Source organism: Dasypus novemcinctus, chromosome X, assembly GCF_030445035.2.
Source record: "Dasypus novemcinctus isolate mDasNov1 chromosome X, mDasNov1.1.hap2, whole genome shotgun sequence".
In the NCBI taxonomy this organism is placed as follows: domain Eukaryota; kingdom Metazoa; phylum Chordata; class Mammalia; order Cingulata; family Dasypodidae; genus Dasypus; species Dasypus novemcinctus.
The window spans coordinates 161,357,247-161,370,380 of record NC_080704.1 but is presented as its reverse complement, the minus strand read 5'-3'; the positions used below and the strand labels follow the sequence as shown (position 1 = coordinate 161,370,380).

Genomic DNA, 13,134 nt, shown 5'->3' with positions numbered 1-13,134 from the left:
ACATAGAATCTCTTTCTTTTCCTTTTTCTTTTTCTCTGTTTTCTTCATCACAGAGCAGAATATAGCCTAGTGTAGCTAAGGATCTGAAGTCTTCCAAACCTGCCCTAGGAACTCAGCATCATTATTCAGCAGAAGCGACAAATGTAGCTCAAATGCTTCATACCATTAGATCTGTTGCTCCCAGGACACAAAGTAAAATTGCAAAGCAGGTGAAGGTCTGGCACATCTCTTGCTTTCTCTCCTATCCCCTTTCTGCTTTTGCTGTCACTCTCCACCCCCACCCCAGTTAGAAAGACCTCTATCTTCCACCTTCCCTCCACCAGGTTCATTTGTCTTGAGGCCTCAGCCAATTATAATCTTGGTTAAAGCAGCTGGCTCTGTTGTGTGAATTGCTGTCTGATAGAGCCCCTTCTGGATGGTTTGTGTGTAGGAAAAGATGTTTATTAACCAAAAGCCTCAGTTTGTTTATTTGCCTGGGATTTTTGAGCAGGAGGGTGACTTGGTTAGATTGCACCTTTTGTGAAATGCAAAGCCTTTGAAGGGTTTCAAAGCCAGAGAGTAAGTGACTTGATCTTCTTTTTAAAAGACAGCTCTGGAGAATGGGCAAAATGACAGCAAGGGCAGAGGTGGAATCAGGAAGACTAGTTAGATGATTACTGCCATGGTACAGACAAAAGATGATGAGAGCTTATTTTAGGGTGACAGTAATAGAGATGATGATATTAAAAGTAGTAATTAATACTTACATAGTACATAGTATGTGCCAGGCACTCTCTTTTTATATTATATTCACTCATTTAATCTTCATTTAACAACAACTCTATAATGTAGGACCTTTTATTATCCCCTGTATACAAACGAAGAAACTGAAGCATGTAGGGAGGTTAGGAAACTTGTCCACAACTAGTAAGTAGGAAAAGTGGGATATGACTCCAGTCACTTCTAGGTATAGAAATCCTGCTCTTAACCATAACTCTATGCTACCTGTCTGGATCTTAAGAAAAATGCATATATTGACAATATCTTTTGGGGTTAGGGTCATCAGGACTTAGGAATGAATTGGATGTTTGGGTGAGAGAAAGAGAAAAAGTGACTTCTTAAGATAGCGTTTTTGCTTTTGCTTGAGCAACTGCTTAACATTTCTCTTCCACATCTGGAGAAGAAGAGGTTTAGGGACTGAAGTAGGAATGGAAGGAAATCAGAAATTCACTTTTGGCCATGTTAAGTTTGAGATAACTATTAGAAATCCAGATGGCCCTGTCAAGCCTGTAGTTCTGAGGAGGTATTTTTAGTTGGACAATGAAAATTGGGAGTCATCAGCACACAGATTGTAGTGAAACCTTGAGACTGAATGGAACCACGTAGGTCACAGAGCAGAGGGCCCTAGTAGCAGGCCTTGGGGAATTCCAAGGTAAAAACAGTTATTTGTGAGGGAAAGTATATGGTTAGGCAGCAGAAATATTGGAAATCAGATATAGTAAGATACCTCTCAATAATATATCATGCTTTAGTGGTAAATAGAAATTTATAGAGGTTGTACTTGATTACTATAGTCGGTGAATCAACCAAAGTGTACTGAGATGTTATGCCAGGTTCCAGAGGAGTTAGAAAGAATGTGCAGAAATGGTTCATTTTCTCAAGAAATTTAACAAGTTAGCTAATGGGTCCTGACATGCTGTGCTAAAAGAATAAAAATATAAGAAGATAACGGATAAGAACCTAGTGAATAAGAGGAAGTAAAACTCTCACTGTTTGTGGATTATATGATCCTATATTTAGAAAACTCTAAAATGTCTATGACAAAGCTACTTGAGCTAACAATGAGTTCAGCAGAGTGGCAGGATACAAGATCAATGTGCAAAAATCAGTGTTTCTGTACACTAGCATTGAACAATCTGAGGAGGAAATCAGGGGAAAAATTTCATTTACAGTAGCAACAAAAAGGCTCAGATACCTAGGAATCAATTTAACCAAAGAAGTACAGGACCTATATGCAGAAAACTGTAAAACAGTGCTAAAAGAAATCAGTGAAAGCCTAAACAAATAGAAGGACGTTCCATGTTCATGGATTGGAAGACTAAATATCGTGAAGAATGTCAGTCCTACCCGAACTGAGTTACAGATTCAGGGCAATACCAATCAAAATTCCAACAGCCTACCTTACAGAAATGGAAGACAATTACCAAATTCATTTGGAAGGGAAGGTACACCCATATAGCCAAAAGCATTCTGAAAAAGAAGAGCAACATGGGAGGAATTTCACTGCCTGACCTTGAAACATATAACACTACAGTGGTCAAAACAGCATAGTATTGGCATAAAGAGAGACACATCAATCAGTGGACTAGAATTGAGAGCTCAGTATATAGCCAACTGGTTTTTGACAAACTTACCAAGTCCATGTGGACAGGGCAAAACAGTCTCTTCAAAAAATGGTCCTGGGAGAACTGGATATACAAAACCAAAAGAATGAAAGAGGCCCCCTATTTCACTTCCTATATCAGAATCAACTCAAAATGGATCAAAGACCTAAACATAAAAGCCAGGACCCTAAAACTACTAGAAGAAAATGTATGGAAGCATGTTTAAAGATCTTGTGGTAGGTAGGTGGTGGTTTCTTGGACCTATCCCCAAAGCACATGCAACAAAAGAAAAAATAGTTAAATGGGACCGCCTCAAAATTAAACACTTTTTTTCCATTTTTTTTAAGGAGGTACTGGAGATTGAACCTAGGACCTTTTACATGGGAAGCAAACACTCAACCACTGAGCTCCATCTACTCCCCATTGAGATTTGGTTTTTTTTCATTTGTTTGTTTTGTTTTTAGGAGGTACCAGGGATTGAACCCGGGACCTTATACATGGGAAGCAGGCTGTCAAATACTTTAAGCTATACCTACTACCCAAAATTAAACACTTTTGTACCTCATAGGACTTTTTCAAAAGGGTGAAAAGGCAGCCAACTCAATAGGAGAAAATATTTGGAAATCACATGTCTGATAAGGGTTTAATATCCATGATATATAAAGAGATGCTACAACTCAACAATAAAAAGACAGTTGACCCAATTAAAAAATGAGCGAAAGACTTGAATAGACATTTGTCCAAAGAAGAAATACAAATGGCAAAAAAAAAACATGAAAAAAATGCTAAACATCCCTAGCGATTAGGGAAATGCAAATCAAAACTACAGTGAGATATCATTTCACACTTACCAGAATGGCGACTATAAAAAGGCAGAGAACTGTGAGTGCTGGAGAGGATGTGGAGAGATAGGTACACTTATTCACTGTTGCTGGGAATGTAGAATGGTACAGCCACTGTAGAGGACTATTTGGTATTTCCTAAAGTAGTTGAATATAGATTTGTCACGTGACCCAGCAATGCCACTACTGGGTATATACCCTGAAGAACTGAGAGCAGTGACATGAACAGACATCTGCACACTGATGTTTATAGTGGTGTTCTTCACAATTGCCAAATGATGGAAACAACCCAGGTGTCCATCAACTGACGAAAGGATAAACAAATGTGATGTAATCACACGTGGACTATTTTGCAGCTGCAAGAAGAAATGATGCCTTGAAGTATATGCCAACATGGATCAACCTGGAGGACATTGTGTTGAGTGAAGCAAGCCAGGCATAAAAGGACGAATACTATATGATTGAATTACTATGAACTAAATGTATTGTGTAATCTCATGAAGTTAATAACTTGAGTATGGGTCACCAGAAAATAGAATGTGTTTAGAGAGTGGAAAGCTGGGGGTTCAACTTGTACAGAGTTGGTAATAAAGATGTCTGTAAATCTTTGGAAATGAATAGAAAAAGTGAAAGCCCAACATAATATTTGTGACTACCAGTATTATTATGTGGGTATGAAAGTGGTTTAAAGGGAAAGTCTAAGGCTATGTATATTACTAAAAGGAAAGCTAAAAAATATTAACATTGAACTGTATAGCATAGTAAAACCACATGTGAAATATGAATGTGGGTAAGATTGCATATATAAGACTGTAGGTAAAAAACCCACATTATACTGAGTGAAAGAAACCAGACACATATTGTATGATTCCCTTTATATAAAATGTAAATATAAATCATCTTTATAAAGATGAAATTAGATTAGTGGTTATATAGGGCTGGGGACGGACTGCTAAGGGGCATGGAGTTTTTCTTTTTGGAGTAATGAAATTGTAAAATTCTTTGTGGTGAAGAATACACAACACTGTGATTACATTAAAAGCCAATGATTATATACTTTGGATAGATCTTGTGGTATGTGAATATATCTCAGTAAAACTACTTAATGAAAAAAAAATTTAAAGAACTCAGTAGGGGAAGTAGATGAGGCTCAGGCAGCTGGGCACCTGCCTACCACATGAGAAGTCCTAGGTTCGGTTTCCAGTACCTCCTAAAATGAAGACGAACAGAGAGCTGACAGCAAATGTAGATGACGGGTGGTGGGGGATAGAAATAAATAAATAAATCCTAAAAATAAAAACACCCAGTGAGTGTTACAGGAGAAAAAAACACTCTTGGTGATTAGAGAAGGGAGATGAAAGCAGTTTTATAGCATGAGGTGAGAATGAAATAGACTGTTAGGATTCAGAGAGGCAGAGCATGGGAATATTTGGACTGGGACACAGAGAGAGTCAACACCAGGAGATAAAGAGGAAGGAAGCCCCTTGGACTGGAATGGGGATTTAGGTTAGAGTTAGTAGGAGAGGAGTTGAGTTGAACTTCTTTTTTAATATAAACATTTAATGCTATAAATTTCCCTCTAAGTTTGTTGATAAGCCCATTGAAGAGATGTCTGATGTCATGTTTTTCATATCTAACTTTTCCATTTGGCTTTTTTCGGTAGTTTCCATTTCTCTGTTGAAATTCTCACCTGCTCATGTATGTTGTGTCTCTTCTCTACCAAATTCTTTAACATCTTAGACAGTTATTTTTAAGTCCCTATGTAATTGTTCCAAAATCTGGACCATTTATGGATCTGATTCTGTTGACATCTTTATCCCTTGATCATGGCTCATCTTTTTTTTTTTTTATTCATTTAAAAAAAAATATTACATTAAAAAAATATGAAGTCCCATTCAACCCCACCACCCCCACCCCCCACTCCCCCCACAGCAACACTCTCTCCCATCATCATGACACATCCATTGCATTTGGTAAGTACATCTCTGGGCATCGCTGCACCTCATGGTCAATGGTCTACATCATAGCCCATACTCTCCCACGTTCCATCCAGTGGGCCCTGGGGGCATCTACAATGTCCCATAATTGTCCGTGAAGCACCACCCAGGACAACTCCAAGTCGCGAAAACGCCTCCACATCTCATCTCTTCCTCCCATTCCCCGCACCCAGCAGCCACCATGGCCACTTTTCCCACACCAATGCCACATTTTCTCTGTGGACCTTGGCTTGGTTGTGTCCATTGCACTTCTATGCCAAGAGGGGGCTTAGATTCCACATGGATACTGGATGCAATCCTCCTGCTATCAGTTGGTGACACTCTAGGCTCCATGGTGTGGTGGTTGACATTCTTCAACTCCATGTTAGCTGAATGGGGTAAGTCCAATAAATCAGAGTGTAGGAGTTGAAGTCTGTTGAGGTTCAGGGCGTGGCTATCATATTGTCAGTCCAGAGATTCAAATCCCCTAGATATATGTTAAACCCCAGCACCAACTACAATTCCAATAAAGTAGCATGAAAGTCTTGTGAAAAGAGATCCCATCTGAGTCCAGTTCCATCATGCAGAAACACCAGCTCCAAAGAAGGACCAACTGACATGGCAGTGAACCCCATCTGTCATGACCATAGAACCTGTGGGTCTCTTTAGCCCTCAAAAGAACCAATACCTGGGGTTGTATCTACTTTGTCTGTCTCTGAGACTCTGCTCAGGTGTGCATAAGGGCAATCCTTCTGACAACCTCCAGACTCTTTTTTAGAGACTCATAGCCATATAAACTCATTTCTCCTTTCCATTTCCCCCTTACATTAGGTCAAACAGCATTTTAAACTTCTGTTATTATATGTAGACAAGGATATTCTGCTGGTCCGCGTTGAACCTTTAATTCAAGGTCATTTTCTAGTTGCATCATCAGCTGGTATTTGGTAGTGATCCCTCGGTGCCAGGGAGGCTCATCCCCAGGTGTCATGTCCCACGCTGGGGGGAATGCACTGCATCTACATCCTGAGTTTGGCTTTGAGACTGGCATGAGTCATCTTTAGCTTGTGTGTCTCATATGTTTAAATAGAATTGTGGGCATTTTATGTAAAGAACAGTTGAGACTGAGTTAACTGTATTTATGTACTGTAATGGGCATTCCTCTTCTGTTAGGCCATTAGTGTTGGGGTTAGTCATTCTATTCAGGAGTTGGGTTGGCTTTGGATTTTGTTGTAGCTGTAACCTTGAATTGTGAATTCCTGTTAACCTGATGCTTTGTGTGGGACCTTACGTACTGCATATTTTTTTTCCTTACTGTTCTTGCTCCACCCTCTGCTTTCAGCAGGCCCTACATCTATGAACCACAGAGAGGGTCTCTTTCAGTGCCCTTGGTCCTCCCCAGTAGTAGATTATTACTTGTTATTCAAGGCATGGCTCCTGGGAGCAGAGGGGTTTCTCAGTTCATCTGCTCCAGTCTATTAGGTCGGCCATATGCGCCTGAGCTTCAGGGGTGGGGCTTTCTCAGTATCCTTGTCCCACTCCCATAGCACAAGAACTCTGTCTGATATCAGACCAGGTCCTCAGTATGAGTGGTTTTCCTGACCCATCCCCAGTGGCAGACAGCCTTTACTTCTGCCTCTCTCCCACAGTAGTCAGTGTTTCCCTGGGACTACACCTCAGAAGTTTTCCATACTTTCCATTAGAAGCAGATTGCTTTTGTTTCATATGAGAGAAGCGTACAGGATTCTAACAGGTTTTGTGCCTGTCCCTCCGCAGCTGTCAGTCACCACCTGCACGCTTGTACTCTTGTAGAGGACTCACTTAGGTTTCCTGCCCTCATTGGAGACCTGTAGAGAAGAGCTGGTGGAGTGGTTGTGATCTCCCCATGGCTCTTGGACTCCCAGGAATCACTCGCTCACAGTCAGCTTTTAAGAATTGGTTGAAATTCCAGTTTTCTTCTTACCCATCTATATGGCAACCATTTTTTCCTACTGTGCTCTGCCAATTATGAGAGAGTTCATTTGTCCTGTCTCTCCTCAGAGGGAGTTGTCTTCCTTCAAATGTCAGTTCACTTGGTTTCCTTGCAACCTCAGTTCTCTGATAGGCGGAAAAAAATGGTTTTGTAGGTTATCCAGGCTTTTCTAATTGTTATGGTAGGGGTTGTGGTGATATTCTTTTGCAGCTTGTTACATCCTAAATGAAAGAGAGCTCTAGAATTGACCTCTGAGCATGTTATTCCCTTGCTTTAAACGTCCTTTACCAAGGAAGCAGATTTGGTTCAACTGATAGTGTCCGCCTACCACATAGGAGGTCCAGAGTTCAAATCCAGGGCCTCCTGACCCATGTGGTGAGCTGGTCCACGTGCAGTGCTGATGTGTGCAGAGTGCCGTACCACATAGCGGAGCCCCACATGCAAGGAGTGTGCCCCGTAAAGGAGAGCCACCCCTGCATAAAGAAACCTCAGCCTGCCCAGGAGTGGCACTGCACACATGGAGAGCTGATGCAGCAAGATGATGCAACAAAAAGAGACACAGATTCCCAGTGCCACTGACAAGAATCCAAGCAGACACAGAAGAACACACACAGCGAAAGGACACAGAGAGCAGACAATGGGGGTGGGGGTGGGGATAAAAAAAAACATTAAAAAAAATAAAAGTCCTTTACCAGTTTCCCATTTCCTTTAGGGTGAGGCCTAAACCCCTTATCCTGGCCAACCAGACTGTTTGTTATCTCACCCCTGCCTGTCCCACCAGCCTCAACTTGCACTCTGTAGGCACTGGAACTCTGTATTTCATAGCTGAACAAATTGTAGGTGGTGCAGAAAAAATGCCCTGTTTGTGGTTTTTATTTATCTCAGTGACTGAGAGCCGTCTTCTAACATTGAGTGTTTCCTTCTTCTAAGATGCTTTGGATTTTGTCTGTTATTTGCTTCTGAGTATTTAAGCATAGGCTGTGGTTTTATGTAAGCAACATAAGTGTTGACATAAGTGAGCAAGGAAAGATCCAACAAAATAAAATTTTATTTACAGGTTCATCAAATTATTGATGCTGATGCTCTTGGCTACTGATTATAATTGGTTAAGAAAATGAAATTGTTCCTGAAGAAGTCTTGAGATCTTCTGTCTGCTGAATTATGTTGCAAATAGAAGACGGATTTTTCTTTTATTGGTTCAGTGTTTCCCAATAAGTGTGTCTAAGCTGGGCTGCAAGATATTTATTCTTTCCTATTCCTTCCTAAAATGGCTTGACTTCTGCCACCAGCCACCTCCTCCTTTTACTTGAGGTTATGGTACAAAAGTATTATTTATCGTTTTCCGTATTTGCCATGGTGTGAAAATGTTGGGAAGCACTGGACTGGATGATTTCTTATATCCTTCCAGATTAAAAAAAAATTGTTATGAATATTCATAAGTTTGGCATCTGTTGGTTTTAGGGTATTAGTAATAATTATAAATAAATTTGTGTCAGACACTTTACTAGATATTTTACCTTATATTTTACGTCGTCTTTACTGGAGCTTTGGGTACTCATTGATAGGAAATGGTTTTTCATTGCTTTATGGGATTCTTCTGGTATCTGATGAATTATTGGAAAATGACTTACAGAAAACATTTTTTTCCCAAATATTATGGGGGAAAGAGATGCCTTTCTAATTAAGTGAGGTCTTCTGAGCACTGAAGAAGGAATTGGCACTCAATGAACGATCATCGCTGTTGTCACATGGGAGGCAAAGCATTTTGAAATTTCCACATTGCTGTATGATTGCTCACCTTTCATGAATTTTCCTACTTGAGATGTGCAAGGTGTTTCCTGGATGCATTTATGAAATGATATTGGTCATTGACTTATCACACAGTAGTGCAAAAAATACCAGAGACCAGATGGACCCCTAGGAGCCTGAATCATTTTATTAGAGTTTGAAATTCAGCACTCAGGTTATCAGAAAGCATCAGAAGCCATTGTGGCCTAAAAGAGAATTATGAATGTTAAGTAATGTTCTTTCTTCAGATTTCTCATGGTGTTGGGTGCTGATATACTCTAGCCCCAGAAGAGGAAAGATATCTTGCTAATGTTTTGACTTTATAATGAAGTATAATGAATACTTTGTTTGGCCTTAAGAATATTTTTATGTACTTTTCTCTCCAATCTAGGTTGGTGATGTAGTAGAAGTTCAGGCAGATGAAACTTTTCCCTGTGATCTTATTCTTTTATCATCATGCACCAGTGATGGTACCTGTTATGTCACTACAGCCAGTCTTGATGGGGAATCCAATTGCAAGGTAATAGAGACTAAACTTCAGCTGAACATTTTGAGCTCAGGATTGTTAATTTTACAAGAGTGCATTCCACCACCCCCTTATCTTTTTTCTGTTTTGTTCCATACTCATGTCAATTTTTTATTTGATGGAAGCTTTTATGTAATTGTCTTTGGACTTCTAAGCAAATACTCATCTTTGGAGATCTAGGTGGTGCTGGGTAGGGGCAAAGAGCAAAACCATGCTCCAAATAATAACCATCACAATTTTTGTAGCATTTCTTATATTCTACATTGACATAACCCACTTAACAATTTATTTAGGCTTTTAACAATTGGAGTAATTATAATACAACTAGAAAAATAACTTCATGTGCACCAACCTTACAATTTGACCTCCTTATATTCTGAAAATGATGAATATTTGCTTAAAGAGAATGCTTCTAGGATATGGGAAACATAACCTGGAATAATTTGATTTTTTATTTTAATACCTTAAGGCAGAGGTTCTTAACAAGGGGTCTGTGAGCGTGAATTTAAATTAAAAAGAAAACATTTTTCTTGTGGGGATGTGTCAGTGTGGGTGTGATATATTTATTAAATAATACACAGTATACTGGGACTTTAATAAGGGGTCCATGGTTTTCACCTGACTGGCAGAGGGGTCCAGGGAACAAAAAAGTTTAAGAACCCCTGCCTTAAGGTGTAGTTTAGCCAATGGTTGCTTTATTGCAATTAGGAAGAATTACAAACTTGTTGAAGTAAATTTTCTCAAACTAGGGGATAAATGGCTTTCCTGGTACTTTGTGGCACAGTCACTTCTCGGCCATTGCCCGGAGTTCCATGGGCATGATCATGTGTTCTCTGTGCTGCTTTTGAGAAGGGGTACTAATATGCTCACCTCTGTGTATATCTTTGGAGGGATTCCTCTGGAGCTGAGGACCACAGCTAAGCATGTAAAAAAGGAACTTAACTCCCTGTTAGATGACTAATTCTGTACTTCAAGGGCCTGTTGATGGACTAGTAGCATTTAAGCTGGTCAAAAACTGAGTTATATTTTAGGAATGTCAAGATAGAAATTGAGGAATCTGCCTAAAGATTTCCTATTAGGGGAAAAATTTGGTTAGAGAAGGAAAGTTCTCAGGTGTTTCTTTTTTCACATAAGCAAATCTGATCAAATCAGACAAAAGTACAGAGGTTTTCAAAATCAGAAGGTAGTTTTAAATATAGCACAGGCAGTTCCATTATATTCCCCAAAGACCATGGCAACAGCTCTCCCGTCTGCGTAAGCGGTGCACTCTGAGTCTGCATTAGCCCTTGTTTGATGATTTATAAATGGATTCATTGGAGCCCGCTTTGATTTTGCATGATTCAAGTGCATAATATACAGTAGTAGAATGTTCTGTGTGACTAAAACAAGACACATCATCTCCCTGCCCGTCATAAGAAATGTAGCCACTTTGAACATTTTCAAGATCATTAATTATGCTGTTTTGGTAATGGAGCTAATAATGATTTTTTTCTTGCTCTTGACAAAATTGTAGCATTTTTTTGACTGAAAGGGTTATATTCAATTTTTGTGTGTCTCTACATTACCACATGTTGTTGTGACCAAAATAATAGGTCTCAATTCTATAAATAGGATGAAAAAAATAAATTTATTGAATTTTCTATGGGGTTTTCACTTAATTATATGCATGCTACAAATGGAATCCTCTCAGCTGTCAGTACCAAGAAGAACTTTTAGGTTTTTCATTATCTTTGAAATCCCCTTGGAGCAGGGTTATCATTCTAATTATCTGTAATATGTTTAAAGAATAATGCCATAAAACTTTTTGATGGGATATGTGCATCAGTAATTGCAGTTTTCTGCCCAACCTCTTAGTAAAACCTACTGTGTCCCTGGAATCAGATGGGTATACGATTATGCAAAGAAACTCTTTTATTTGTTTATTTCTTCTGCTTTCATCTAGACACATTATGCAGTACGAGATACCATTGCACTGTGTACAGCCGAATCCATTGATACTCTCCGAGCAGCAATTGAATGTGAACAACCTCAGCCTGACCTCTACAAGTACGAGTCACCTGGTTTCATTTTAATGCTATCTGTTGGCTGTGCTTCTCTTTGCAGCCAGTATTGCAAAGAAACACCCACCATTTACCAGCTCACTGTCATTTGTGTTTTTATGAGCTGTTCCTTCCTTCTGGCAGTGAAATGAATCAAATCAGCCTTGTTCACTAGCAGTCTAAGATAAATCACTGTGGGGGCAGGCATCTTACTTTTGCATTTGCTTTTATTTTTGTCATTTGTAAACATAGCCATCCATCAAGTTTGAAGATTATGTTATCCCAAAAGACTGTTGTAATCAGACTGATGTAGTTACCAGAGTTAATTAAAACAAAAATAAACCCTTTTGCTGGTCATACAACATTGATGTAAGAAGAGGATATGGGTTCATGCAATAAGTAGGCACTCTACCCTTTTTTATGATGATCATGGTTTCCTGAGGATTGCCAATAGGCTGTTTATTGTCTGCAATAAACAGTTAAGTTGAGGGATCAGTAAAATGGTGTAATTTCCTCAATTTTACCATATTTAAGCTCTCTGGAGTAGACTAGCTGATTACCAGTCATTGTGGGTTGTCAAACATTGGGCATTTGATTTTTAAGACTGGCTAGTTTGGTTGATTAGAGCCTGGTACTAATGAGAGTAGAGTAACATTTTATCCTCAAATGGGCCAATTAATTTCATTCTATTCCACTGTTACAGATGGCATCCATTACCCATGTCAGCCATCTTGTTAGTGCATGCTGTTGGTCATAATGGGTAACCAAGTGGTTGGTTGTGGCTCACACAAATGCCCAGTTGTGGAGAACAAAATAGTCATCTAACTGCTAAGACAGTGCCCTCCCTCCTTCCCATCTTTTCTTCCCCTGTATCCACTTTGATATTAGGATCTAGGGCCACAACATAAAATGGCTATTCTCTGCCTTCAACTAGCTCACAGTGAGCAAAGGAGATAAAATAGTAAAGCTAGGTGTACGATAATGTGAGATCGTTGAAGTGAATTCAAGTTCCAGAGGATCAGAAAAGGGAGTGACCAGTTCTGCCTGAGTTGAAGATTAATATTCCACCCTTACACATTTTTAGGGAAATCACCACATTTTTCACTGGCCTTAAATATGAAGGAGATTTTTTAGGGCAGGAAGGTTATTCCTAATTTCCCTAGACTAGGTTGAGTGCCTTTGCTACATGACTTCAGAATACCTTGTACTTCTACCATCCTAAGTGCAAATCACTTGCATTGTAATTGCTGGTTTATTTCTCTGTCTTCCCTTCTAGACCATGAACTCCAGGAGGGCAGGGAACATGTCCTTTTTTGCTTACTAGTGTATCTCTAGCACCTAGCACAATTCTGGCACATTCAATATATGATGAATGAATGAAAAGACCCTTAGACTTTGCATATATAGTAATAAAATACTTCCATTTTTCTGGGGAAAAAAATCACACCCTGTTTGCAATCCAAATAATAGAAGGTCTCAAGACTCTTTAAGGAGGAGGGGTTAGGCCTTTTTGGCCCCATTTTGCAGAAGAGTAAACAGGCACAATCAATTCACAAGTGTTTATGATGTGTAGTTACCCTCCGCCTAGCCCTGTTAAATTATTGGATCAAGCTCGTATTGAGATCAGCTGC

General features: G+C 39.4%; 1 protein-coding gene across 2 annotated transcripts in view; it reads left to right on the top strand.

Annotated features, from left to right (window-relative positions):
- ATP11C (ATPase phospholipid transporting 11C) overlaps nt 1-13,134 on the top strand; it is a 211,215-nt gene that overhangs the window by 115,653 nt on the left and 82,428 nt on the right. For both annotated transcript variants that reach the window (XM_058291552.1, XM_058291550.2), the window contains exons 6-7: nt 9,330-9,458; nt 11,407-11,510. In XM_058291552.1, the coding sequence (XP_058147535.1) occupies nt 9,330-9,458; nt 11,407-11,510 (233 nt within the window). The remainder of the gene's footprint in view (nt 1-9,329; nt 9,459-11,406; nt 11,511-13,134) is intronic.